Below are 26535 nucleotides of genomic sequence, written 5' to 3'. Positions count from 1 at the left end.
TGGATCCCACTATGATGTACAGCTTATAACTCAATAACCACCTGTTCCATGTTTGTGTTCTTTAACGCTGTTCTGTCTTTTCTGTGGCAGTCCACTGATGTCTGTGAGCAGATACTGCGAGTGGTGAGTAGGTCCAATCGATTGGAAGAACTGGTATTAGAGAATGCCGGGCTTAGAACGTAAGTAATTCCTTTGAAATGTTGCATTAGTTACTGTTTACTCCCAGTAAAAGGGACGTGTGATGTGTGTTAGCTAGAGTAAGCATTAAAAAAGCTTGTGCTTGATGCCTACCTTGTTCTGAGAAGCCTGTAGTCACAAAGCTTTTTATCAGGTTTTCCAGAGGTTCCTATGTCTAAGAAATCCCCTTAAACTGATGTTTTTTAAGATTCTGCCTGGAGAGTTGGGTTAAGCGGAGCAAAATGGATTGGATAAGAGCATAAACCCTCAATCAGCTCACACTGTTACTTTCCAAATGAGATTGCCAGGAGAAGTAGGAGCACCTTTTTATCACTTATCATTTAAAATAGTGTTAAGAAAGTGCATTATCGCATCTTGCAACAAATTGTTTCATTACCAAGAGAGCTGTTCTTATCTTACCCTGGGTTGCAGTCTGCTCAAATGTAACAGGACTTCTACATGAGCAAGTTTTTTAAAGAAGCAAGAAAGTATATAAGTAAGTTTTAATGTTTTGCCAGAGCCTTACTAGAAAGATACCTATAAGTAAGGCATAGAATTTAAACCTTGCATGTGTTTTAAATACAGTAAGTTGTAGTTACTAGGTGCTTGCTTTTTTTTCCCTTCACATGCAATAGAAGGAAATTTCAAGTTACAGACTAGCCCAATTGGAAGTATTTGTATCCTGGTTTAGTGTTAAGAGTATCCTCCAAGACCATGTACACAAGAAAAACTATAGCACTAATTGATTTTTTTTATGTTAAAAAGCAGAGGAAAGATGGGCAAAGCAGAACGCTATACTAAATTACAACTGAGGAAGGAAAACAAGTGCAGGGAAAATATTTGGTGTGCTTTACATTGTCTGCTCTTCTACTGTTTCAGTCTTCTTTTCCTTTTTAAGATGGGTTTTTGCATTAAAATACCTGTAACAGAAAATTATCTAAATAACACAAGAAATTTTAGGTCAGGTTTGGAATTACGCCCAAGCTTTCTGATCACTAGAGCACTGCCTTTAATAGCTGTCATTCAAACACACCTGATTTTAATCCTGTTTTTCTTGCAGTATGTGCCATGAAATTGAGTGATAATCATTAATATTAAAATATACATTGACTATCTTTACACATTGCCTACCTTAATTTGTCAAAGTTGGATTAACTGGTTTCAGTTTTAACAGGACTTGACAGATAATCAACCTGTGACTTTGGTTTTCGTGTCTCTGTCTACATGCACAGTGTTTGGCATTTTGCCTTGGTGTGTATCCGCTCTGATCAGCATTGTCTGCCTGTTTTTTGTCAAGGATGTATTTGTCAGGTTTGGCATTTATCATATCTGCTTGCTAAGAGGAAATACTGTTGTTACTGGGCATCTTCCTGTGCATATTTTACAGACCAGTCATTTTTAATGAGCTGTGACAGAATGCCAAACGAAGGTTAAGAAAGAACTATCCAGAGTAATGTTTTGAGAAATAACCTGAGCAGATGCAAAAGCATATTTCCTCCTGCAGTAGAGTCAGTTTCAGATGATTCCATTCTCTCCTACCTCAAGCCTCTCATTTCTGTGACTTGGTTTGGGCCATGGCCCCATAAACACTTGTCATCCTCCCAGCTGATGAGATGGAAAACTATTGTGCGGTAGCAGTTGTAAGGACGCAGGACTAGGGAAGTGTGGACTTGCTGTAGGGGAAAATGGTGTCAAGTGAACCCTCCTGTCTGATGAGATTTGTGACAGTTTAGATGTTCTTGAAAGTTCTGTCTCCATTGCTGTTTCTTTATCAGATGTAAAGGGTGCAGTCTAGATTATGTTGGATGGCTTTAATGTGTGTATCAAACACTAATGTTTTGGTTAAGTACGTTAACTGAGGTAGATGATAACAATATTTCAGGGAAAGGAAAATCATTCAGGATGACCTGAACAGATGAGCTTAAGAGTTACATCCCCTGAGGTGTTTTAGACGAATGGGACAATATGTGATAACCAGTATTAATTTCCATGAAACTGCAAGACAGACTCTTCAATCTGCAAAGGCCTGTTTGCAGAAGCTGGTGAAAATGGATCTGTTTGCTGTTCTTACACACCCTCTGAAAGCTGGCAGGCAGGATGTCCCTACCACCTTCTGCACTGTTCTCTGCAGGCCTGTTCTAAAGGGAGTGGCCAGCTCCCACAGAGAGGAAAAAAGCAGAGGTGCCTGGTGCTGGTGGTACCCAGAAAGCCTTTGACAGTGATATTGTATCTCATCTTCCCCTGCTGGATGGGCTCTGAATGTCCTTAGACCTAACAGTGGTAGTTCCTTCCACACATGTCCTCTCTTTTTGTGTTACAGGGATATTATCTAGACAGATTTTGAGAACTCCTTTTATTTTTCTGAGATTTATGGGTCTGTGGTGTTCTTATGCCTGATGATATATCCTTGCCTGCCATACGTACAGTTTGAATCGTTTTTTGAACTTCATCTCCAAGTCTGAATGTCCTTAGTCTAGGCAAGCGTGGCTGTGCAGTGCATACAGAGTGAATTCCATCTCAGTTGTCCAAAAAGTTCTGGTCATCCTGCTTACATTGTTGGCAGAAACTGGAGCAGTTTGCAAACAAGTCTAGAGGTGTAGGCAGGATACTGTAATGGCAAGAATCTGTTAGGGACAAAGGAAGAGGTGGAAACTCCTCATGAAGAGCAGGGTTTTGTTTGTTTGTGGTGTTTTGCTTTTTTTTTTTAAACTCAAAACCTCATTTTTCTTGGCTGGACATATGGAGCTTTGTTCAGTTGCCTAAGCACAGGCATCTAGTGCCATTTGAAATGCTGGAGGGTATCCACAGAATGTTGGCACATGTATCCGAGAACCTACAGGAGATATGCAGTCTTCTGTGGCAGCAGCTGGTAGCAAAGCAGGACACCCTGAGGCCTGTGAGGTAGCAGAGATTCAAGCCCAGAATTTCTTTTTGTTGAGTGTATTCACATGCTGCTTGTATTTTAGGAAAAGAATACACTTTTCCTAAAGGCAGCCCATCATGCATTTGCAGCGCTGGAACCTGTTCTAGCCCCAGGAGTCTGTTTAACGACATGGGGTTTCAAAGGGAAATTAAACTTGCCTGGAACATCTCTGTACGCAAGTACATCTTGCAACAACAGATAACTGAAAGTTATTGCGGCTATTGCTGTCCAGTCCCTGCTCTTTTCCAGATACTGGAAGAGAATGCTACCCCCACTGCAGTTCTCAGCACACAGACTAATCTACTGATTTTATGGTAGGCAGGATCTGTCCTGAGGAAAGAGGATGGTGTTGAATTACTACTCTCCTGGCAATGTAGCCAGTAGCTCTCCACTACTAGGCTACAGGAGGTAAGATAATGCACTTCAAGGCAGAGAGAAGAAAGCTCAAGGCATGTTTTTGATTTCTTCTGCCATGTCTAATTTAGGTGAAGCAAAACCATTGAAATTATAGTCTCATTTTAATGAAAAACCACAGTAAAGCTAGTCCTCTAATACATGAAAGCTTCTCTATTGATAACAAGGACAGGTTTGAGGATTTGTCTTGGAGCTCCTTACAGCCAACAGCCTTCTGACTAAGTGCAAGGAACACGTCTCCACCAGAGTCTGACAGTGTGGTTGTGTAAGAAAACACAAACTAGCCTTGAACTTAGTGCTGTGGATAGGGGTAGTCCAGCTGCAGCAAAACACTCTCAGACAGGGCAGTGTTCCCTTGCCTCTCAAGTGGATTTTGAACAGATATAGGTCATGCTACTACAGCCCTACCATAGTTGGTTAAAGTTAATTCAAAGCTATTTGTGCTACCTGGCCTGGCTGTTGTGAACATCTAGAACTGACATACCATAGCCTCCTGGGACCCGTTACTAGGGCGGTGGTTGGCCAGTTATATACTTGGATGCTTCTCACTGTAAAAAGAAGCAAGCAAATGCCAATTCATCTGTGTGCTTCTGTTCTTTGAGAGAGCTATTCCTGCTGTTTTACAAGGTCATAAATGCTCCTTGTTTGTTGACCTTCTGGACATGTTGCAAAGCCTGCCTGAGTGACCTGGTAGAGCTGCTGCAAGTGAGGGGGTTAGCTTGTAAGTGAAGGAGGTAGTAATATGCAAGCTGATGTATGTATCTCACTCATGCGTGAGTCACTCCATGGAGGAGATGAAAGATGTGCAGGAGTTTTCAGGTTTTCTGTGTAATTCCTATTTCATATCTTCAGATCTCTATCAAAAGCAGATTGAGCTTTGATTGAGTGCCCTCAGTCTCTTAGGTCGCTGAATAAGTAAATAATACAACAACCCACTTTGAAAGATAGCAAATTAGCCAGATAAGCATTGTTTAAAACTGTGAAGAATCAGTTACTGCTCTGCAGTAGGATAGGCCACTTCTGGCTAGTAATCCCTTGATGCTTTTATGCCTCTGAATGAGCTGTTGATAGAGGAGATAACAAGATTCCTTCTCCCTCTGTTTTATTTTCTTGCAGAGATTTTGCACAGAAACTAGCCAGTGCTCTAGCCCATAATCCCAACTCAGGACTCCATACGATCAACCTTGCTAGCAACCCACTTGAAGATAGAGGTATTGTAACTGTAACCTTTCTTTTTTTTCTTCTTTCTACAAATATACTAGGAGGATTACTGCTGCTCTATTCAGCTGTGCTTGGATAATAGGTTATTGTTCTGTGTGTAATGCTATTGTAAATATCTGTTGTTCACAAATGGCTGAGAATCGCTGTTCTTCTTTGGTTTATACATATCCAGTAGCTTGTTGAGAAATATTGAAATGTCTTAAGCCAACCATGGATTTCATTAGATTTCATTACATTTTCAGAGAGTTTTCTTTTAAAGGAAGATAAAACGCAGTAACTGTTTAGGACTAAAGTGGTGTGCATTTTAAAAGGCGGTGTAATCAGCTGAAAGATTAAGCATGAGGCAGCCTTGTTGCTTGAATTATATTTTCCTAATGGTTTTGTGTTTTTATTTCAGCCATAATTCCATATTTATTTTCAGTATTAAAACTATTCCTTTTTTTGGCTTTGAGTTGCGCAGTGTGTTGCCCGTTTGCAGTGCTCAGTAATACTGGTGTAGCTGGTGTGCTCATGGAACAAAGTGCCCATGCCACGAGATATAAAATCAAGCTGAACAGCACAGCCCTTCTTAGATAGGACACCACTAGGCATGATATGTACTGAAATCAAATCATTCGCCTCCCTTGTCTACTCTCTTTTCACCCAAGAGGCACAAGGTTACGTTCTTTGAGTCTGAAGTTGACCCTTCAGTGCTGCCCATGTGAGATTCCTGTTTGCTTCACTTAATGCATTCCAGGGACACAGTGTTCTGGGATCAGACTTTCATGTGCGTCTTTTGGGCCAGAAGACAAAACAAAAATTTTGTACAAAACCTTTTCTTCATTTATTTGGTTTGAGGAAATTTTCCAGTCTTTTTGCTGTCATGATTCAAAACAGAAAAACTGCTCATTTTGATTGCAACCTGGGTGACTCAGAATGTTGTCAACACAGGGTTGTGTATCTCTCCTTTTTTCCACACTGAACCAGCAAGAAAAGATGGAAAGGGATTTTCTTCCTTTCCTCTTTTGTACCTCTTTTCTTCTTGACTAGAAACAAGTATGAAAATATTTTTGGTTGTTTTCTTTTTACCTATTCAGAGTATTCTTTTATTTACAGTTGTTCACATGGTTTGCTTTAACTCTTCTGATCACGGCTTGCCTGCTGATTACCTCTTGTCCTCCTTAGGAATCTGTATCCCATGAAAGCAAATGATTTCCTGAGGAACATCATTATTACAGTGTGCCATAGGCCTAAATGCATTGTACAAGAATTTCTGTTGTAAGCTGGAAAAAGGCTGTTATGCTGTTGGTGCACTTCTTCAAAAGCAGAATTTAGATCATGTTATAGGAAAGCTTTTTCTAAAAGGAACTCACCTTTATCTTGAAAGCAAAACAAATAACCAAATATTGGACAGACATTGTATGGTGCAGAGGGATTTTTTTTAAACATATCAGTGTGGGTACTTACTTTGCAGCAAACTTATAGATTCAATATATTCTAACTGTTCTGTAGTATTCACATACCACATATGTACAATGAAATGGCAGCAACTACAACTTGGAGAAATTAGTAATGTGAGGTTTTTTTCTCATTATCTCAGTCTCTCATCACATATGCAATTAAGATTTGACCTTTTCTTTAGGGAATTAGGTAAATTATATGAGTACTTAAAAAGAAATTAACTATAATTGCAATGTGCAAATATTTCAGCTTTTCAGTTTAAGAAAGATTTACGTGTCCTGTGATCTGATATTCACTGAGTGCAAGGTAGATTTGACTTTATTAGATCTGAAGGGGAGCAAGCATTTCACAAGTGAAAGCTGGCATAATGGAGATTCATGTAAACATTAGTATTTCCTAAAATCTCTCTTGAAAAATCACCTGCAGGAACTGGAAGTTCTGCTGTATTATTTTCAGTTATAAGGGAAATAACACAGTTGTGTGAATTATGGAGAAAAATACATCTTTGTGCCTTGTTTGAACAAAAAAACACCCTAAGCTATTGTGTATTATTGAGTGCAAATAAGTAAAGACTTTATATTATTACATTAATGCAACTGTCATTATTCCAGTAACAGGGGAAATGCATAAGGCATAAGATCTGGCTTCAGTTCAGATACAAAACAGTGTTTATATGAAGTAGTTTACACTGAGACCAGTCTTTTAATGTGTGTTTGGCTTCCCTTTATGGTACTGTCAGTATTTGTGAGACTGACACTTGGAAAGTTTATCAGTCTTGGCTTTAAAATCTAGCCATGCTAAAGCAATGGGCGTTCTGCTTTTGGCTCTACTAGGATCAGGATTTAATCTCGTATTTTGTTAAAACTAATGCAAAACAAACATTCTGAAGCTTAGAAATACTCAAATTCAGAACTGTGTGCACCCTGATGCAGTTAACTCTACTTCTGGCATTAGAGGTCTCATCCGTATTATGAGATTAGCAAAAAATGGGTGCTTAAAGAGTGTTTAAAGGCCTGAGTGACCAGAAGTACTTCTTCTTTTATGCACCTCATTCCTGCATCTTAGAACTGGGTGGATCCTTAACCCCCAGTGCTGGTAAGATGTTAAAATTGTTCTGTTTGGCTAGAGTGGTAAGTGGTATGCAAATTGTTAGCTAAACAAGAATACTAAGATGGAGAGGTAAAATTATTTGCTGCATGTGTTACTCAGAAGCCTTCGCAACAAAAAATATTGTTAGTGATCCTGATTGTACTCCTTTTTCTCCTCTTTTGCCAGCATAACTCTACATTCATTTTGAAAGCATACATTGTGACTAACTCATCTTAAGAAATATGGACGGTCCACAACAGATTGTAAACTCTGAGGCCACTTTAACGTAGATTGAGCCTTCTATTTTGTGAGGAACTAAACAGATTTTATTTTAATAGTAGAGCTATGAAAGAAAATCTGTTAATATGACTTGATTTGTTCTTGCTTAAAGTTGCTGAAGACATCTGGTTACCATTGTGCTTTTCAATAAATGATGCCAACACATTCATGGGTCTCATATTTTGGCAATATGAATAAAATACAGTATGTTATCTTGAGCTGCGTGGATGTTGTACCTATCACCAGCATACATGGCATGTTTTTACAGAGAGCATTAAACACCACTACCTGCAAGGTAGCTACTCTTTCTTTATCAGTCATAGTTAAAAAATGATGTAAGCAGAGTAAACGTATGTGTATGATATACTAGTGGACTGTTTCATGTCTGCATCTGTGGAGAAGGGTGCCAGCTTTTGCATTTACTGTGTTTTGAATCTTTACCCTCTTTCTCTCTTCTCTCAGAGTTTCTGTGGAGAACTATATTTCACACCTCAGGTTAAGCCTGGAGTTTCTCTCTTGATTTATTCCTCTAATAAATATTTCAAGATTAGTTCCATTGTTATTTAGGAGGTGCCCTCTTAATCAAATTTCAATCTTTTGCTTAAATGGAAGAATTAAATTTATGGAGTGTGGAACTTGGATACTGTGAGAAATGGCTTTGACGAAAAGTGTTGGGTCGTGTTTTTTTTTTTTCTTTTGTTGGATATGTACTGCGGTAATCCAGTCTGTGTCTGCATCTTAGTGGATTTTTACTGTTTGGGATCATACTCATTTTCAAGCCTGTATCCTGGCTGGGAATTAAGTGGCTATTATGGTTCAGTGGACATTTGAGGTTCTCAGGGTTTACCTTAGAAAAAGAGGGCAGTGTTCACTAATGTGCATGTCTCTCTTGCCTCGACAGCCCTTCCTTTTGAAAGATAATAGAAATAGTTTGAAGTTTCGTGTGAAGTACTGTTGCTGGGTTTTATTTTGTTGTTGTTTTTTTTATGTTGGGGTTTGTTTGTTTTTTTTTTTCCTGAGTCATAAAAAGCTTCCAGATTTCTTAAGTGCTGACTGCTTGACATGTGTAGTATCTGCCCTTTGACTGCTTTTCCAAAGTGTGTGTGTATTATATAGTCATTAATCAAGGTGACTCACTGATCATTAACAGGAAGATTTCCTGTTTGTTCAGTGTTTAGCAAAGAACTTATCTTGACTACATCAATCATTTCAAAGATTTATGGTCATAAAAGATAGGGTCATTTTGCTTCTTTCCATCCCCAATGAGTGCAGTCCTGTAGTTCCACCAGTGCCGTTTGCACTGGTGTGATTACTGTGAAAACCTGAAATTACACAGTTGACCTAAAAATGTCCATTTCTCCTTGCTCCCCCAACAGGTGTATCGTCTTTGAGCATCCAGTTTGCCAAACTTCCGAAGGGACTGAAGCATTTAAATTTATCTAAAACCTCCTTGTCACCTAAAGGTATGTTTTATAACTATGCTTCTTTATTCTGTTCTAAAGGTTTCAGGCTTCCAATGTAATAATACCTCATGTTACCAGATTAAAAAGTAATTGAATCTGTAAAAGATTTATATATGTATTCCCAATGGCACTGATGCTTTTTTGCAGTCCTGGGTTGCTGAACTGTGGGTTGGGTTCTATGTCCCTTCTTACTCACTTCTGTAAGCTTTGGGCTTGAACCTGTATTGTTCAAGAAAGATTGAATTTAGACTTGGCGTAAATGATATGTTTCATATATGCTTCAAAAAGATGTCTGAAGCAGAAACGTGTAGGGAGTTTTCCAAATGTTTTGCATGCAATTATTTGATGAAAACATGTGTTGTGACAGTGGCTGTTAAGTGGTTTGTTCTGAGTAAAGATTTCTTTGTTTTGTAACTTGCAAATTTCTGACTTGATACCATAATTGCAATGTATATTTTAAAAGCAGTAACAGTCCTGAAACACAAGTCAGAAGCTTTCACAATTTTTTGCATCGCTGTTTTACAAATAATAGATGCAGCCAGCTCTCAAGCAGGCTGCATAAACCCAGGGTCTCCTGAATAGAACGTGAGTGTTAGAAAAAATGCACTGACATTATTTCAGCTTTTTTGCAGTTGTTGATGACCTGGAAAATATGAATTAAGGTCTATGAAGGACATTAGTTGATAACAGATAGTAGTAGCCATGCTCTTTTATCCTTTGAGTTACTGCTCTGTGAAGTGCAGATTGTCTCTTCACCTAAGCTTTAAGGGGAAGAGAAGGTTAAGCTGGGGGAGAGAAGGGTTTTTTGCTGGGTTTTTTTAATGTGTCTGTAGCTGTCGTTATGCTGAAGTAAACAGTAAACTATAAACAGAAACTGTTCAATCATGATTGTCATTAAAAAGACTATTAAACTCTGGGGTTGTATTTTTCCACTGTTAACTTCATTTTTAGTGACAAACAGTTGATTAAAAATCTTGGCTAACCTTACACGTACTCTTGATGTTAGATGTTCATGAATTTGACAGAAAGTCATGCAGTTCTGCTATGTTCATTCATCCTGTTCTTTTCTTCATGTGATCTGAATTATTTCAGCAAGTGCTTTGAGATTGTTGAGTCAGAGAACACTCTAGCTACACTTCTTTGTAAAGAATAAATCACCAGCTTGGTGAAGTTCATCCACAAAACTGTTGTCAGTAAAAATGAATGCTGAGATTATGAAAAGAATCTGGAAGGTTTTTAACACTTTTAAAAGATGACCTTGAAACAAAAGCTGAAAATATTTCCCAGTATGTCTAATACCTCATGTGAATCCTAGACCAGACTACATTGCAATAACTGTCTATTCTCCAGAGAATAACATGTCACCTTGAATATTGTCCCATGGCAGCACCTCAGTATTCCTTAGAAAAGTATATGCAGCGTCTTACAACTGGAATTCTTATTCTCTATTCTCTGTAACCTTTTTCACCTGAAAAAACTCAGCTTCACATCTTCGTTTGTCTGCAAAACTGTCTTATCTTAGCCAGTTGTCCTTTAACTTAAGAAGACAGCACTGAATTGGTTTTAACTTGTGAGGCTATTTTTGAATTTGTAATGCTTCCTATAGGGGAACTCTGAAGGAGACCTTGGATATTGGATTCAGCAGACTCCAAGGTGCATGGGTTAATTTTTTTCCTTAGACTTTCTTTTTCTCTTTTAATATATTTTATTGTTTTTTATTTTGAGCTTTTCAGTTTCAGAAATTCTGTACAATCCCTCATTACTTTTTGACTTTTTGAAAGTTAAAAGAACTTTCTCTTTGAGGTAAGTTTCTAAGGTTGAGAAGTGAAGTTCAGGTGGCGACTTCCCAGCTGATCTTTCTTCAAACATTGTGTCTCAAAGTTCCTGAGAGCTATTAACACTTTGAGCCTCCTGAGAGCAGTAAAAGAGCATAAAAGATTGTCTGCGAATGAAAGTGAGATTACTATTAGAGTATAGCATGAGGTGGGTGAAGTTCAAACAGAAATGTATTGATTTGAAGACTGTGGTTAAATGGAAAATTCTAATATACTCACTCAAAGATAGGGCTTGCTTTTCTGAGCCCAAGCCAAAGGCTAATTAAAAAAATAATTCACCTTATTTACCTTCACTGATATGCCTAATTCTGAGCAGTTGGCCCTTTCTGAACATGAAACAAGCGGCAACGCTATGGATTGTTTGATAGCTCTTCTTCTCCCCCAAACTCAGACGCTGCTCCTGAATTCCCATAACTGATTCTTGATAGCACATTCTGAATTGTTAACAGGACATTACGTTAAGCTAGATTTGAAAGAGTTAGAAATAGCTGCGTCCTAACTTGTATTTGGAAAAGCTGAAGAATTTCAGAGAAGGAATGCTCTGACTGATTTGTTCTCAATATGAGCTTTTAATTTTAATGTTAAGAAATATGTATTTGTTTTGATCAGGAGCTGAGAGTCTTTATGCATCTGTTGATATTTTAATTAACTTTTTCTGAAATTACGGGCAAATACATTAGCTGAAATATTTCAATTTCTAGGTCTCGTCAGTTGCTTTTGAAGTTTTCGCAATTATAATTGTTAATGTCTTTCACTGATACTTTCATCTACTGCAACAGCTACTTTTATCTAAATAATATTGTTTGCAGGAAGACACTAACTGAACATTAGGGAGTAAACTCTATTTTAAAAATCTGTTTCAAAATGGGATCACACTGTTAAAGCCACTCTAGGCTTGGCAAAAAGATTTTTTCTCTGGATCTGGGACCTGTAACACACTGTGGCTTCATCAGGGCAGCTGGTTGAGCATGGTCTGTTCGAAGCTGCGTATGTTGTAGCAGGGAAGAGTCTCATATCTGCCTGGTGATCTGTATTCCCCTGCTGCAGCACACTGATGGTAACAGGAGGTCATTAAACATTTATGTAAGCCTGTGTTCACTGAAACTGCACTTGCAGGGTCTGGGCAACTAAGTTGAGTACTGACAGGCTTTTCTTTTTTGGCAGGGGTGAACAGCCTTTCCCAGTCACTGAGTGCCAACTCGCAGATTGCAAGCACGCTTGTCTATCTTGATCTCTCAGGGAACGCGCTCCGTGGTGATGATCTCTCGGTAAGCACATTCTTCTCATTTGAGAGTTAATGAATGGATGTTTTAATTGTTAAGAGAAAGGCAAAGCCATTTAGTTTAGCTCCTTTTTTGCCTTTATTTCAGTACAGTTCTAGTAGGGATAAAAAATAACATTTTGATCTCTACTTCTCTCTGTAGAGTAAGAGAATTCATTTGTCCCACGCAGCTAAACAAATCCACCTAGTTGTAGTTCATGCTTTCAACCTTGGCTTCTCTGATAAATGAGGAAGCTGCAAGTGTGTCACTTGTTTCAGTGGGCTTACCCTGCTCCCCAGGTTCTGTTTGAAAGCGAGCAAATTAAAAAACCCTCACCTTCTTTTTAGTGATGTGTATTCAAAATTTTTCATTGGCAGGTTGGAAACAAATTATTTCTTTGGACTTGAAAAGAATTTCCTGTTCTCAGTGTTTGTTTGTGTAAATAAATCTGTGCACCCGGTTGACACATGCTGTTGAAGCTTATGATTTGAAGAATGTAACTATTTTCTTAATTCCTTTGTTCAGTTTGTCAGTTGCCATAGAGGTGCAGCTCTATTTTCTCCATAACAGAATCCACTTAGTTCTCAATTTGTATGTATTCACTTTTTGACTGTTAAATCCATATTTCTCTCACATCAGAAGTTGTGTGTATGTGTCAGGCTTTCAATTATTTAAGTACTGAGCATCTAAAATATGCAACAGTAGTCACCCAATCTTACCATTTAAAGTGCACTCAGACATGACTGACTTTTTCACAAACCTTACAGGTTTCAGGTTCATCAGTATATTCAAAGAATTAGTCTTTTAAGACAGGAGAACTTCAGTGGGACAAGAGGATTTAAAAGGTAGCAAACAACTAGTTAAATGTACATAAAGACAGTGAATATTCTTTGAGAGACTAGCATAGCAAATAATGTAGAACCAAAAAGTAAAGTAAAATGCACAATTTTGGTAGGCAATGCTTAAAGAAACCTGATATCTACCTACAGTATTTTAAGGGACATAAATACAAAAAGTGTGGCTTTTCTTAGCCTGTCTGAGAGAGAGATATGGTTCAAAGAAAAGGGTTATTAATACTGAGATCTCTTAATCTGTGGAACAGTTTTCCAACTGGAGTAAGGAAATCCTGTTATATAGCAGTTAAAATAAACCTTAGCAAAGCACAGGGATTTTTAAAGCAGGGACCTTTGTTGCACTGTAGGTATAGGGGCTAAATGACCTAGATTTCAGAAAGATGGATCTATTTTAGAAATGTTGAACATGCTCTGTTTGGCTGGTTTTCATGTGGAGTTGAGCATTCCTCGCTTCTGTGAATTGGGTCATACTTTTATCTTTCTGTGTTGTTCTCTAGGGCTAAAAAAAGCCCAAAATAAAGCTATAGTGAGAAGTTTTAAATACACTACCATTTACTTGACATACCTTATGCAGTACTGAAACCATCATATTAAAATCTTATTACCTGTACTGTATTCTCTCTTAAACCTTTAATGCACTGCTGATACTAAGAAATAACCATGGGCTTCAGATGCAAATTAGTTGCTCCCTCATGCTTCAAGGGGCTGGTTTAAATTTACAAACCAATTAGCCTTTCTGAAGTATAATAGCCATCTGAGTGACACTGCAAGGTATTTCTTAACTGAATTAATCATCATTTGTGAAAGTGAATTGCAAGGCAACTCAAGACTTGTGCGTTTAAAGTAATGTTTGTTAAATGTAGTCTGAGCACCAATATTTCCCCTGTTATTTTAAAAAATAATAGCCTTCAAAAGTAAAATGAGTTTGGCTGATTAGGTGAAAAGAATTTCAGAGACAGCTCTTGTAGACTGATTTTATAATAAAAGCCTAAAACCTAATGAGAAGTAGGGATCCAGTAATTGGTGTCATCGTATCAAAATTAACATGGATTTTTTTTTTCCCTCTATTAATTACAGAGCCTGTACAATTTTTTGGCCCAACCAAATGCCCTTGTTCATCTGGATTTGTCCAACACGGAGTGTGCGCTAGATATGGTAAAGACATTTTTTCTTGGAGATTCAAATACCAAGGGCACACTCCCCACCTTCTATCCCCGGACACGTTTTTGGTTAATATGAAGTAAAGTCAGCTTTCTTTGTTTTAAACCAGGTGTGTGGAGCCCTCCTTCGGGGATGTCTTCAGCATCTAGCTGTCCTTAGCCTCTCTAGAACTCTCTTTTCTCACAGGTACAGTTTAAATATCATTACTCTCAACTCCTGCAATATTTTGTTTTATCATTTCTTGCTCTCATCTTGCACTTTTATTTCCAAGAAGAAACCTAAGACTTTAAAAAGACATTATAAAAGTCTTAGAAGTCCTAGTGCTCATGAAATAGGTATTATTTTTTCCAAGCAAAATACTTTCTTTCCCTTCCTGCTCTTTGCCAGCATGACCTTGCCTAATACGTTTTTTGTGATATTGATGCAGTGGAAAGTCTGTATGTATCTTCTGTCTCTAAGAGGCATTAACACCAGGCTTTGAAGTCTGACCAAGCTGATTCCTCTTTAAATTTGGGTTGACGTTGGTTTTGAGTTTTTCAGGATTAGATGATGTTTACAAATGCATTTTTCCTTTTTTGTCCTCTTCTGTGAGGAAGTCGCTTTGAAAGTCTTTGAGACTCAACACTGACTTTAGAATACTCGCACTGTAGGAAATAACATTAGCTTCCATTTTCTTCAAATCAGTGTCTTGGGTCTATATCAGCGATGATACCTAATTGGGGGTAAGCTACACCAGCATTGAGTAATTATTTCCTGTGGTGAACAGGCAATTTCAGGGTCTTTGTCATGTCCTACTTGATCTTCTGCTCATAAGGTTCAAGTATTTCCACAATTAACCAGACCTAAATGATCATTTTTCATTTTGTAGTTCATCAAAGAGAAGCTAGATAATAATGTCTTCTGTGCAGCAATGCAGTGCTGAGGTTTGTTGAATCAACATTTTGATGACATTATAACTCTAAGCTAATTGAGATCCCCTGATTACAGAGCTGTTTAAGGTAGAGCAAATTAAACACGTAAAAGATCATTATAATTCTGATGGTTTGCATTCACTGTTTATTGGAATAAGGAGTGTCTAGATGCTATGTCTTAATAAATTTGTTTATTTACAGAAAAGGAAAAGAAGTCCCTCCCTCCTTCAAGCAGTTTTTCAGCAGCTCACTTGCTTTGATGCAGATTAATCTTTCGGGGACTAAACTCCCTCCTGAGCCTCTAAAGTAAGAGTTTCATTTTCTCCTGTTGCTTGAAACCTAGTTTTCATTGGTTTTATGTGAGTGGCTTGTACTAAAAATGAAAAGGAAAGGATTTTGCCTTTTTTCCTTCCATTGTACATTATTGATACGTTGTCTGAGTTTCATAATGATGATGCATTCAGAAAATGTTATTTCCATCTCACAGTTGAGAGTATTAATCATATTTCATTCTGGAAATGTCACAGCAGTTTAGCTTCCATCAGCATTTTTTTTGTGATATATTTCTTGCTTTGTGGCTTACAAACAGAACTGTTTGCTTCACGGAAAATGGGATTATGTACTTGTGCAAGTGCCATTCCTTTGAGGCTGCAGTATTGCAACAGCCATTATGAAACTGAACCTGTTGCGTTGCTTGGGAGAAGAGACCTATTGCACAGAGGTCTGCCCTCTTTTTGTAGGGAGAGACAATGGCAGCAGCTTCTAGGAGTGCTAAGTGCAATGTGTCTCTTTGCTGTATGTCATACATCCTGTAGCTAAAAGGTTCTGGTGATGTGGGTTGGGTACTTGAGAGAAAGTCTTCTTACAGCCTCTTGCAGGCTAAGGGAAATTGTGAAGCATTGTGTCACCCTTCCTGGGACATGCACAGTTTTGAACTGCGTTGAACTTTCCAGATATGAAATGTAAAGGTATGTTTTAAAGTCAAGGTAGATCTAGATAAATAGGTCTAATGTAGGTATGTCATTCAATGAGTCTGACAGAACCTTTGTGTTTATTGGGCTATATTAAAGGACTCTTTCCACTGTGTCAGTTTGCTAACTAATAGGCATTAAAACGTACATAATTCTATCCATAGTAGACATCTAGACGTGTTCATTAACTATTTCAGGGAACACACCTCCAAAATCCTAATCTGGACACAGATACAGATATATATGTGTATGTATATATATTTGCATGGTTGGGAGCCTGCCTCCTGAGGGAGAACAGGGAAGGGAAGTGGGCAGTAGCTCAGCAAGGTTGTTGATAGCAAAATTAGAGATGCAGGATATAACGAATAGTTAGGAAGCACTGGATGAAAAGTTGTTGATACAATCAGGGGGAAGCTAAGGGAGAGAAAAGCAGCAAGTGCCACACAGAAAAGAGTAGTATACATTGTTTTGGAATATTTTTTCTTAGTGCAGTTAGACTTTGGAGAGGATAGTACAATATGATGCTTAAGTAAGATGCACTGAATTGAAATCAATGTTCAGCTGCAGGAGCCTATCACTTTACCTCTGGTCTTTCACTGATCTGTTTGCTCTTGGTTGCTGTCTTGCTTTGCTAGGATTAGGAAGGTGTTGTACTTCAGACAGAAGTCTTTTCAAACAGAAGGTGGTTATTGAGAAACACACTGGTTGAATCTGATTATTTTAGGGCTATTGATTCTGTGGTGAAGGGCAGCAGGGAGCTATGTTTAATGAAGCAGAAGAATGGAAAATATACACAATATACACAAGACAGTCCTATCAGTGCTACAGGAGAAAAAGAAAGCTGTGAGACACTGACTATATCTACGCAGATTAGGAAAGGAGAGAAGCCCCAAACACTAAGGTTTATATTTAGCTCTTCTTCTTGGCATGTTGAGTATCTCCTGAGGTGTGAGGAGTGTCCAAACTCCAGCTGGCCACAAGGGGTGGCAGAGTGTCCATGCTGCTCTCAGCTGGCTGGCGTTCTGTCATGGGCTGCTTTCGTTTTATGTTCCCCTCTGCCTGGGAGATAGGTCAGAGCTCTTAATATTTTCTGTTAGTTTCCTTGATGTGCTTTCTCTGACCTGAGTTTTTTCTTCAGTCTGAGCTGAGTGTATTTCACAACAGCAGAGAGAACTGTGATCGGCAGTTTATCTTGCTTTCCTTCTCACACCCTGTGTGGCTTGACTAATACACTTCAAAAGCATCCTGTGGAAGTTAATCTGATGTTAAAACGACTGATGATGTGCTATATCCTGGGGTAGGTGTTTAGCCTTTTGGTCTTAACTGTAAAAAATTACAAAACTTCTATGGAACAATCAAGATTGTAGGATTTGTTGAAGACAAGAAAATGGAAACACCTTTTTTTCAGACAGACTTATTTGTCATTGCCAAGATTGTAATAGCACATGAGGGATGATCTCCTAGAAGGAAAAATAAAAATGACATAGTGTATGATAATAATTCTTCTCTGGCATCTTTCATCAGTGTATGTCAAAATCCTTTAGACAACATTGGCCTTTGGAACTGCCCTGTCACAAAGAAGTTTCTGAGTTTATGTCCATGAACCAGAGGTCACTGAGTTACATGCGTGATTCAAGATCAAACCTGCCTACAGAAAAGAAACAGATAAAATGCAGATACCTGGCCCTGATTTCCAAATTCACAGAATCACAGAATCACAGAATCCCAAGGGTTGGAAGGGACCTAAAAAGATCATCTAGTCCAACCCCCCTGCAAGAGCAGGGTAACCTACAGTACATCACACAGGAACTTGTCCAGGCGGGCCTTGAATATCTCCAGTGTAGGAGACTCCACAACCCCCCTGGGCAACCTGTTCCAGTGCTCTGTCACTCTTACAGTAAAGAAGTTCTTCCTGATGTTAACGTGGAACTTCCTATGTTCCAGTTTACACCCATTGCCCCTTGTCCTATCACTGGATATCACTGAAAAAAGCCTAGCTCCATCATCCTGACACCTACCCTTCACATATTCCCCTGATTGTTAGTTGATTCCTTTCTTATCAACTTCCTTTAGATCAACAGTTGTGGTGTGTTTAATTGCATATGCTATTAGGAATTTAAAAACACTGGTTAATGAGTGCAGTCAGCAAAGGAGATGAACTTACTTGTATAGTGATGTTCCTGTTAATATAAGTCAAGCCTTTCAGGGAAGAGATTTGCTAATAAAGCTGTACTGTGCAGATGCCACATAGTGGGTGGGCAAAAGGTGCTTCTGGTTCTTACACATAGTATAGTTAATGTTCCATCACAGCTTGCTCTTTTTTTTTTCCTTTTTTTTTTTTAACTGAGTGAAGCAATTTATACTTCTCCTTGTTCAAGTGTATTTTGATGTTTTAGTTCATTTACAGACATTGCCAAAAATTATATTTTGATCTGTCAGTGCTATAACAAGGCAAGTTTCTGATATGCTTCTCATGCAAATGCTAATTACAAGGCCAATTCTTGGATTCTGCATCTAGCACAGTTGACAAGACCTTTCCATGTATTTATTGCCTTGTGTGATTTAAACATAGTGGGCTAAGTACAATTATGTCTGCCTTCAGTGCCTTTGGATGCTGGTGATTTTTCATGACAAAGAGTTGAGAAATCATGAGATTTTCTTAGGATGAGTTTGTAGGAAAGAGGAGGTTAAGAATTTAAAACAACCCTCTTCCTGTGAAGAAAGTACATTTGAAGCAGCACTGGGTCTCTTTTAATCTGCTTTTTTTTTTTTTTATCGTTGCACTCTATTTTTTATGTTACCTCAAAATGTTTAGGAAGTTCTTTGCAAAGTTATCATCAGCCAGACTAACTTTGAATAAAAACATGTTTGGGAAGGAAATACAAGCCAGGATCAGCTAAAAATTTGTAAAAGCTGTTGCAGAGCTTTCACGTCTGTTTCGAAGTCTGTACATTGGTAGCTTAAGAAGTAAATGAGCACGAGATACTTGCTTTTGTTAACAGTGAAGGTCTGATTAGTATTCATACCTTCAGGGCAGATATCTATAGGTTTAAGTGAAAAATCTTCCTGGGGCACACACATTTTAAATGTGGCTTTTACACTCTACTTGCATAGCAAGCGTGTAGACGAATGGCTCAACAAAGTGGATTGGTTTTTTTATTCCACGCATCGGTAGTTTGGATTCTATTGGATTGGTTTTGGCTGAAATTAAGTTTGGGAAAGAAGTCCTTCGGTTTCTTTGTTCAATTATTAATTCAAAGCAGCATCTATTGTAAAGATACTAGAAGGTATACACAGATTGTGTTTGCTCCTTCTAAGACACATACTGTTGTTCTTTCTGATTTGACAGCAGTAATACAAATGTGATATTAACACGAACTTTTATATGTGGAAACAAGCTTCTGTAAAGCTTTAAGTGTGGATTTATGAAAATCATGATCAGTTGTTGCTACCCTTGTCTGCCATTATGCCTAAAGACAAAGGATATCATTGTCTGGGTGCATCATTCTGAAATCTGTAAATATTTATTGGATTGCAGAACTGGAGAATTGTGTGATACTTGAATACGATCCAGTGTTTGAGTGTTACAGGCACTGTGCCTGGATGAAATGGCAGTCTGCACAGAATCTTGCATATATTAAAAATGCCATCTTCCCCTGAATTTCTGTAAAATCAGAGGGCTAGTGTGGTTGCACAATGGAGCACTCGTTTTGTAATCACTTGATGCTCTTTGAAAGCAAATGTTGGAGCAAAACTCATCTCTGATGAATGTTATTAAATGTTGACGTAGCATTAGCTATACAGTTTCTTTATTAGCCTTGCATCCCTGCAGTTTTTGAAGCTGCTGGAATGTTCAAAGTGTGGCAGGTTTGTGTTGCCATTGTCATTTAATTGGTGAGCTATTGTGATTTTTGTCTTGAAATGGTTCTTTGCATTACAGTTATATTAACCTGTGACCTTGTGGATGATGATGTAAAGCTGCTTTTCTTTTTTTTTTCTTTTAAATGGTTCTAAAATTGATCTTTTTCAGAGCGCTTTTGTTAGGCCTGGCTTGCAATCACAATCTGAAGGAGGTGTCTTTAGATCTCAGTAGCTGTGAGGTAAGGAATATTTATCAGGATGTGTTCAAAAGATGCAGTAATGTGTAATTAGAGTTCTCGTGAAATCCTCTGCAGTCAAAAGTTGTGGGAAAGGTAGAACTCAGAGAAGCAGTTATGGTAAAACTGCTGCTCTGTGTTACAGCATCCTTAATAATGATCCCAGAGGTTCAAAGCACCTGCACCAGATTGGCGAAACCCTCCTTGCAGTGTAGCTGCTCTAGATACTGATCCAGCGTGCTGTTTGCTACTTGGCGGCTTCTGCTGTTGGTGCTGTGATTACACAGGACCCTGCTGCAGGACTTTCCAATGTGTCCAAATTTGAATGGCTCACAGGAAGCCCTGAAGCCATGTCCGTGGTACGCTTGTTTTCCTTTAAAACCAGAGACATGCTTCATCTTTTGCAGGTTTGGTTTTTAACCCTGGGAGAACCTCTGCTTTCCTAATCAATAAATCAATTCAGGCGAATAGGGAGCTTTGGTAAAAGTTGATTGAAATATTCCATTAACACAAGAGGCACTGTGCAAATGGCTTTAAATAGTTGAAGAATAAAGAAAAACAATTGTTGCAACTTGATTTGCTTTATCTTGTTTCCTCTTGCTTCACTGTCCTTTGCTGTGCACTTTAATTCTCAGGATTGTCCATACTTTTGCAGGACGATGCCTGTGTGGCTGCAGCTTAAGACAAAAGATCAGCCATGACCCTGGGAAGTTAGTGAGGCAAAGTTACATAGAGAACTGTGGGGACTTTTGCCAAAAGCAACATGAACCAGCTTAGGCTCAGGCCCCCTGGCTGAGTAGCCAACTTTTTCTTTTTAAGCTGCAAAGAAAGCCTCTCACTTCTTAGGCAAATCTTTCCAAGTCCATCACCTGAGTATTAATTGTTCTGGAAGCACCTTTCAAGCGCAGTGTTTTCCCTTTAAGTAGAAAACATGTAATTTGATGAATGTGTTGCGGTGCAGTAATCCTTGCCTTAGGTTTGAGGTGGATTGCTTTTTGGAATGTGCACAGAGTTCCTTATGAAGAAAGAACAAGTCATTGTGAATGCATTTCATAGCTTGTTTTGATACTTTATACTATTTTGAAAATTGTATTACTTTGAAGAGCGCTACATGTAAATTCCAAATAGAAAAGCATTCAGGTCAAGTACACATGCTTCTGACTTCGGAGTGGAGAGATCAGAGGGATGATAATTTTTCTTTCAGAGAGAGGAAGGAAAAGGGAGGAGTAATTAAGTAACAAAAATAAAATCCTGTAATCATAACCTTAAAAGACTGAATCAATAAAACACAAATGTAAATAATGAGGGTATAAATTAGCATGTAAATTATCAAGGGCTGACAGGAGTAAAAACATTATTCTTTCATTATATAACCTCCAGGGTGGGACGTGGAAGAGTCCTTTGAGGGGTGATTAGCTTTGTCGGACACCAAAGCACGTATGGTCATGTCTGTCTCTGATGACGGAAAGGAAGAAATTGTGCCCAGCTCATGGTGTTGTGTTCCCATAGCTGGTCTGCTCAAACTGACAGCACTTCCTTAGATCTTTCCCTTAACATTTTTTTCACATCCCTGAGCTTTATCCATTCTCATGTGCTTTGGAAAGAAGAAGTTATGCTTCCACCATCAGGAGTCTTGATGTGCCAGCAGCTGGGAGTACTCTCAGGGGGCCCAGCCCCACAGGGTCCTGTTCCACCTCTCCTTGGCCCTCTGGGAGCTGGGCAGGGTAATCTGCACCCAGAAACAAAGCTGTGGGAAGCTCTGACCTGCACTACGCCTGGTTCCTGCAAACACACACTGTTAGGAGGCTAGAGAGCTGGTGCTTCAGCTTTGCTCTCCTCTTTCCTACATTGGGCAAGCTTGTATTTAATTATGGAAGGATAAATCTTATGTTCCTTCCCTCTCCCACCACTTTTCATTTGCTCCCATAATTTTCTGATATATTAACTCCAAGCTTAATCATTTTATATTGCTTATTCGTTTGGTTTTAATTATTTTTACTATGAAAATTACATTTTTATTTCTACCTGCTCAGCACTGATATATTGCACTCTCTTCCCTTCTGCTTCCCTTAGCTTGGTCACTGTGTAAGTACCTTCCATGCTTTACCTTAATTGTTAAATCAGTAAGCAGCTTTGTTTGCCCTTCCTATATTGGTACCTCAAAGCTTTGAACATGCTTGGCATTTAGAATTGTTGAAGGGTGGTTCTTCATTTTCTCTGAATAAGAGCTTGTATTTGTAGTCTCAGAAGAATGTCATATAGGAGATGTTGCAGAGTTGGGGTTTATTTTCAGTATCACAGTCCACATTGATAAATAGCCATTCAATTTATCTCTGTGTGTATGTGTATATATGTACACATACACACACTTCCATACAGTTGCAGTAAATTTTGATCCTAAAAATCAAATTATCATTGCCTCCAGCTTAAACAGATATCACCATATGCACCTATGAAATACTCGTGTATTTAAGTTTTTGAATGTAGTTATCTGTACAAGATTAAAAGCTGTTCCTGAAAAATTGTTCACTTAAACCCTGAAAGTATATAAAGTATAAGCATTTGGATTCTATTGAGAGTATAATTTAAGTGCATGGCACTAAGCATAGTAGCAACAACCAATGCAAACTGGCATATATATATATATATAATTTACCAGTTCCATAAATCCTGCAATAATAGCTTTGACATTCTGTGTTGTAAAATGGTTGTTTTCTGGTGCACTGCACTAAGTGAGTAGTACAGAGCAAAGCTGTATGGTTTTGGTATACAGCAAATGCTACAAATGCTCTCAGAAAAATAAGTTGAGTTAAAATTGCACCACTTCTGCCCCATATACAGACTTTAATCTGACCACTTCTTGAGAGGATAGGGTGAAGGATAGGTAGGCTTTGTTTTATGCTGAAGAGGAAAGGTGCCTTACATTCTGTATCTCTTACGCTTCCAGATGTGACTTACGATTTAGATGTTGTCTTTGACCACCATTGTTCTTTAGATGTTCAGGCCAAGTTATTGAGCTGCTTGTTAACCAGTCATGTATCTCAGACTTTATAGGAAGTGCCGAATTGTGTCTTTACTGAAAAATACTTCTAGAAGGCATATATGCTTCCTTAGTTATAACATGGTTAAAAGAGTCTATTTGCAGAAATATCAGCAGGCTGATTCAGGATACTTAGCCCAGTAAGTCATCTAAGTAAAATATTACTCATTTTTTATGCACAGGAGGTGAAAAGGCTGTTTGATGTTTGATAAAGCTTTCAGATTATTTTTTTTTTTTTTTAAGCAAAGAAAGAGAAAACAGAAAATGTGAAAATAGATTTTAGTAGAATTTTTCCCCTCTTTTGATTAAGTTTTTTTCTGGGGGATGTTCGTAAAGTGAAGTGCACTTTAAGTAGCTTGTGTAGCTGCAGGAAATAAGAAAATGCTTTTGCTTCTTTGAGGGGAAAAAAACCCTCCACATTGCATTAATTCAGTACCATTAGTAAATGAGTGTGTAAGTTTTCACAACTGTGAGTCTTGGTGTTTTCCCCTGGGCCATTTAATTGTTGTTTTTTTGGTTTTTTTTCATTAAATCCTGATATTTCTTTTCTATTCATGTAATATTTCAGATTAATTATATCATAATCAATACTTGCCAGCTAGGCATTTTTGTTATCGTTGCTGTTTTTCTTTTTTATGTTTTTCAATTAAGACTAATGAAAATTACTGATTTTCTTGTTTATGGTCTTTTGTGGCCATTTTACAATTGGATTATTTAAATTTTCAGTGAAAAAAAAAAGCAATTTTTCTTTGAGAAACGTAATATTTCATTGCCTGTGGTTTTTGTTGTTGTTTGGGGTTTTTTGTTTCATTTCTTTTTATTTTTTATTATTTCCTACTCATCTTTGATTGGGGCACCCTAGCATTGTCCTGAGAGCTGAAAGAGGACTTGTCTGTAGTGGGATCCAAGGGTGACCATGTTGCATGCTTGTAGGCTGGGCTCCATCTATTTTTTTTCTCACTGGACATTGGAAATATCCTAGCCTTTTCATGCAAAGAACCAGCACCAAAATCCTGCACACTGCCTAGCACAAATGCTAAAGGATTCATTGTGTTTCCAACATTTAAATCTTTTACCAATGTTAACCATCGAACAATAGTTTTAAGAGAAATTAGAGTCCTTTTTCTCATTTGTATGCATATACTGAGTTTAAAGGATGAAAATAGTAGGAATGTATGCATAGGCTGTCATTTTTATGTCTGTAACTTCTTGTGTTGCTGTTGTTTTTGCTGCCAGTAGTGCTTTCTGTATCCACAAAGCTCCTACTGCTGTTTTCTGTGTGATCTTGAAACCGTAACTAGTTTGCAAAAATGGATGATGTTTTGTCTCTAGTTAAGATCTGGAGGAGCACAAGTCTTGGAAGGATGCATAGCAGAAATACACAATATCACGAGCCTAGATATTTCAGACAATGGTAAGTACACAGAAAGGAATGGAAGATTGTGCAAGTCAAGAATCTGAGAAACTTTTTCTTTCAGCTCACAGTGTAATCAAGGATGGTCATTCTTGCTTTATGATTATTGACCATATTGGTTATGGAAATGTCTTGGACCAAGAACTCCCATTGCTATAAAGTGTATAAGAAATATTAATAGACTAACTGTACTTGGAAGTTTGTTGTTTGAGATAATGTAACACAGCAAAAGAAATTGATGGCAGCAAGTGTGATATTAGATCTAGAAGAAAGTGGGTTTAAGTGGATGAGAAGCTAAATGAGAAGTGAAAGCGTAGTTAAAGACTGGGAAAGACCAGGTAGAGAATTAAGCCATGACACTGAAATGAGGGAGGGACATTTGGAGCAAACAGTCAAGCAGCTTAAGGTCAGAGAAGACCTGTTGGAGTCTTTGGGGGCTTGGACTATTCCTACACTTTGGGCTCTGTGCTTCCTAGCTGGGAATAGCAGCCAGCTTCTCATCTTGCAGACTTAAAGTGTAAATGAACTGGAAGAATTCACCTGCTGTGTTTGCCCCTCTAACAGTCAAATGCTGAAGTATTTCAGAAAGAGATTTCCAGTACAGATGAATGCCCAAAAAAGGTGGGATGGCCTGGCAAGTAGAAAGTTTTGGGTGCTGTTGACTCAGCCCAATTATGTAAACAGATTTATTATTATAAAAAGAGATATTTAGTACCTAAATTATCCTGTGGATCTGGATCCTAGGTCACTGTAATCTAATTAATGGACTATTCAAATGCACCACTAGTTTGGGAATACAGTACTACAGCATGTTATTTTTCTTACTCAGGAGTAGAATAAAATTTGGCTTGTTTTTCAGGTCATTTTGTTCATAGCCTGTTAGTGTTGGCCTTTTTGCTCTTGAGGGCTTTGAGACCTTGTTGGTACACAGCTCTGCTAAGATTAAATAGCGATTAGTGTGGTCTCAGAATTCTCAAAGGAGCTTTAAACTCTGCCTGACAATGCAAGGAACTGCCCTTGGGTGGTTGACTATGGACAAGGGACTATGTTTCTCTTCTGAGTTTGAGAGGTGCCTTCAATGGCTGATTAGGATGGAGATTTAAAGGGACTTGTTTTAGAGAAAGCATTTATTCTCATAGAAAACGGGGGGAGGGGGGGGAAGAGAGGAAAATGACTTAAAACCAGAAGAATGGAAATTTTTCTAGAGCTCTTAGAAATTAGTACATTGATATAGTTACTTGAATTAATATAGCATTAGTAAAGACCCTGCCTGGGTCTTTCTTGTGAAAATGTGTTTTAATTATTAATCTTATCTGATTCTTTACAGGCCTAGAATCTGACCTCTCAACCCTTGTAGTCTGGCTTAGTAAAAACCGATCGATAAGGCACTTGGCATTAGGCAAAAATTTTAACAACATGAAATCCAAGTAAGGCTTTTCTTTCTTCTAAATAACAAGAGAATGGATGAGGAGAAGCTGCTGCTTTCATTGTCACCCTAACTTTTATTTCCTCAGAAATCTCACTCCAGTACTTGATAATTTAGTTCAGATGATTCAAGACGAGGACTCAGTGAGTATCTTTCTACCTACTATCATCATGTGTATTTGTACCCTCACAACCTATTTCTCTTATTTTTTTTCACTGTGTTAACTTGCTGCATAAGACTTGATCATGACCCTGCACAAACATGTCCAACATTTTAGTTGTTTGGGCTTTTTTTTTTCTTTCAAATAGTAATTTGGATTGCGTGTAGCATGTAGGTGAATGTTTCTTAGGATAATCTTAGGATCTATGTTTGTTGAAAAGTAGTCATTCTAAATAGCTGGATGTATGTAACCTAGTTGTTTGAGGTTTAAGTTATACAGCCCTGCAGGCACAAGTTTTCAAAACTTTTGTGCCCTGACAGATTTCAGTGCTAGTGTTCTCTGTGTGGTCATACTCTTAAATAATAGTAGTCACTATTTCCTAGTAGCTGTTCTTGGAT

At 38.1% G+C, this 26535-nt stretch overlaps 1 protein-coding gene across 3 annotated transcripts in view; it reads left to right on the top strand.

The window, feature by feature from the left end:
* CARMIL1 (capping protein regulator and myosin 1 linker 1) overlaps positions 1-26535 on the top strand; it is a 205774-nt gene that overhangs the window by 100339 nt on the left and 78900 nt on the right. For all 3 annotated transcript variants that reach the window (XM_065667848.1, XM_065667849.1, XM_065667850.1), the window contains 11 exons: positions 91-179; positions 4631-4725; positions 8920-9006; positions 12006-12109; positions 14035-14112; positions 14228-14304; positions 15231-15335; positions 20031-20100; positions 24470-24551; positions 25879-25978; positions 26066-26120. In XM_065667848.1, coding sequence (XP_065523920.1) covers positions 91-179; positions 4631-4725; positions 8920-9006; positions 12006-12109; positions 14035-14112; positions 14228-14304; positions 15231-15335; positions 20031-20100; positions 24470-24551; positions 25879-25978; positions 26066-26120 — 942 coding nt within the window. The remainder of the gene's footprint in view (positions 1-90; positions 180-4630; positions 4726-8919; positions 9007-12005; positions 12110-14034; positions 14113-14227; positions 14305-15230; positions 15336-20030; positions 20101-24469; positions 24552-25878; positions 25979-26065; positions 26121-26535) is intronic.

The sequence above is a fragment of the Lathamus discolor genome, chromosome 2 (genome assembly GCF_037157495.1).
Source record: "Lathamus discolor isolate bLatDis1 chromosome 2, bLatDis1.hap1, whole genome shotgun sequence".
Taxonomy (NCBI): domain Eukaryota; kingdom Metazoa; phylum Chordata; class Aves; order Psittaciformes; family Psittacidae; genus Lathamus; species Lathamus discolor.
Note: the sequence above shows the minus strand (reverse complement) of the source record. Positions and strands in the feature narration are given on the sequence as shown.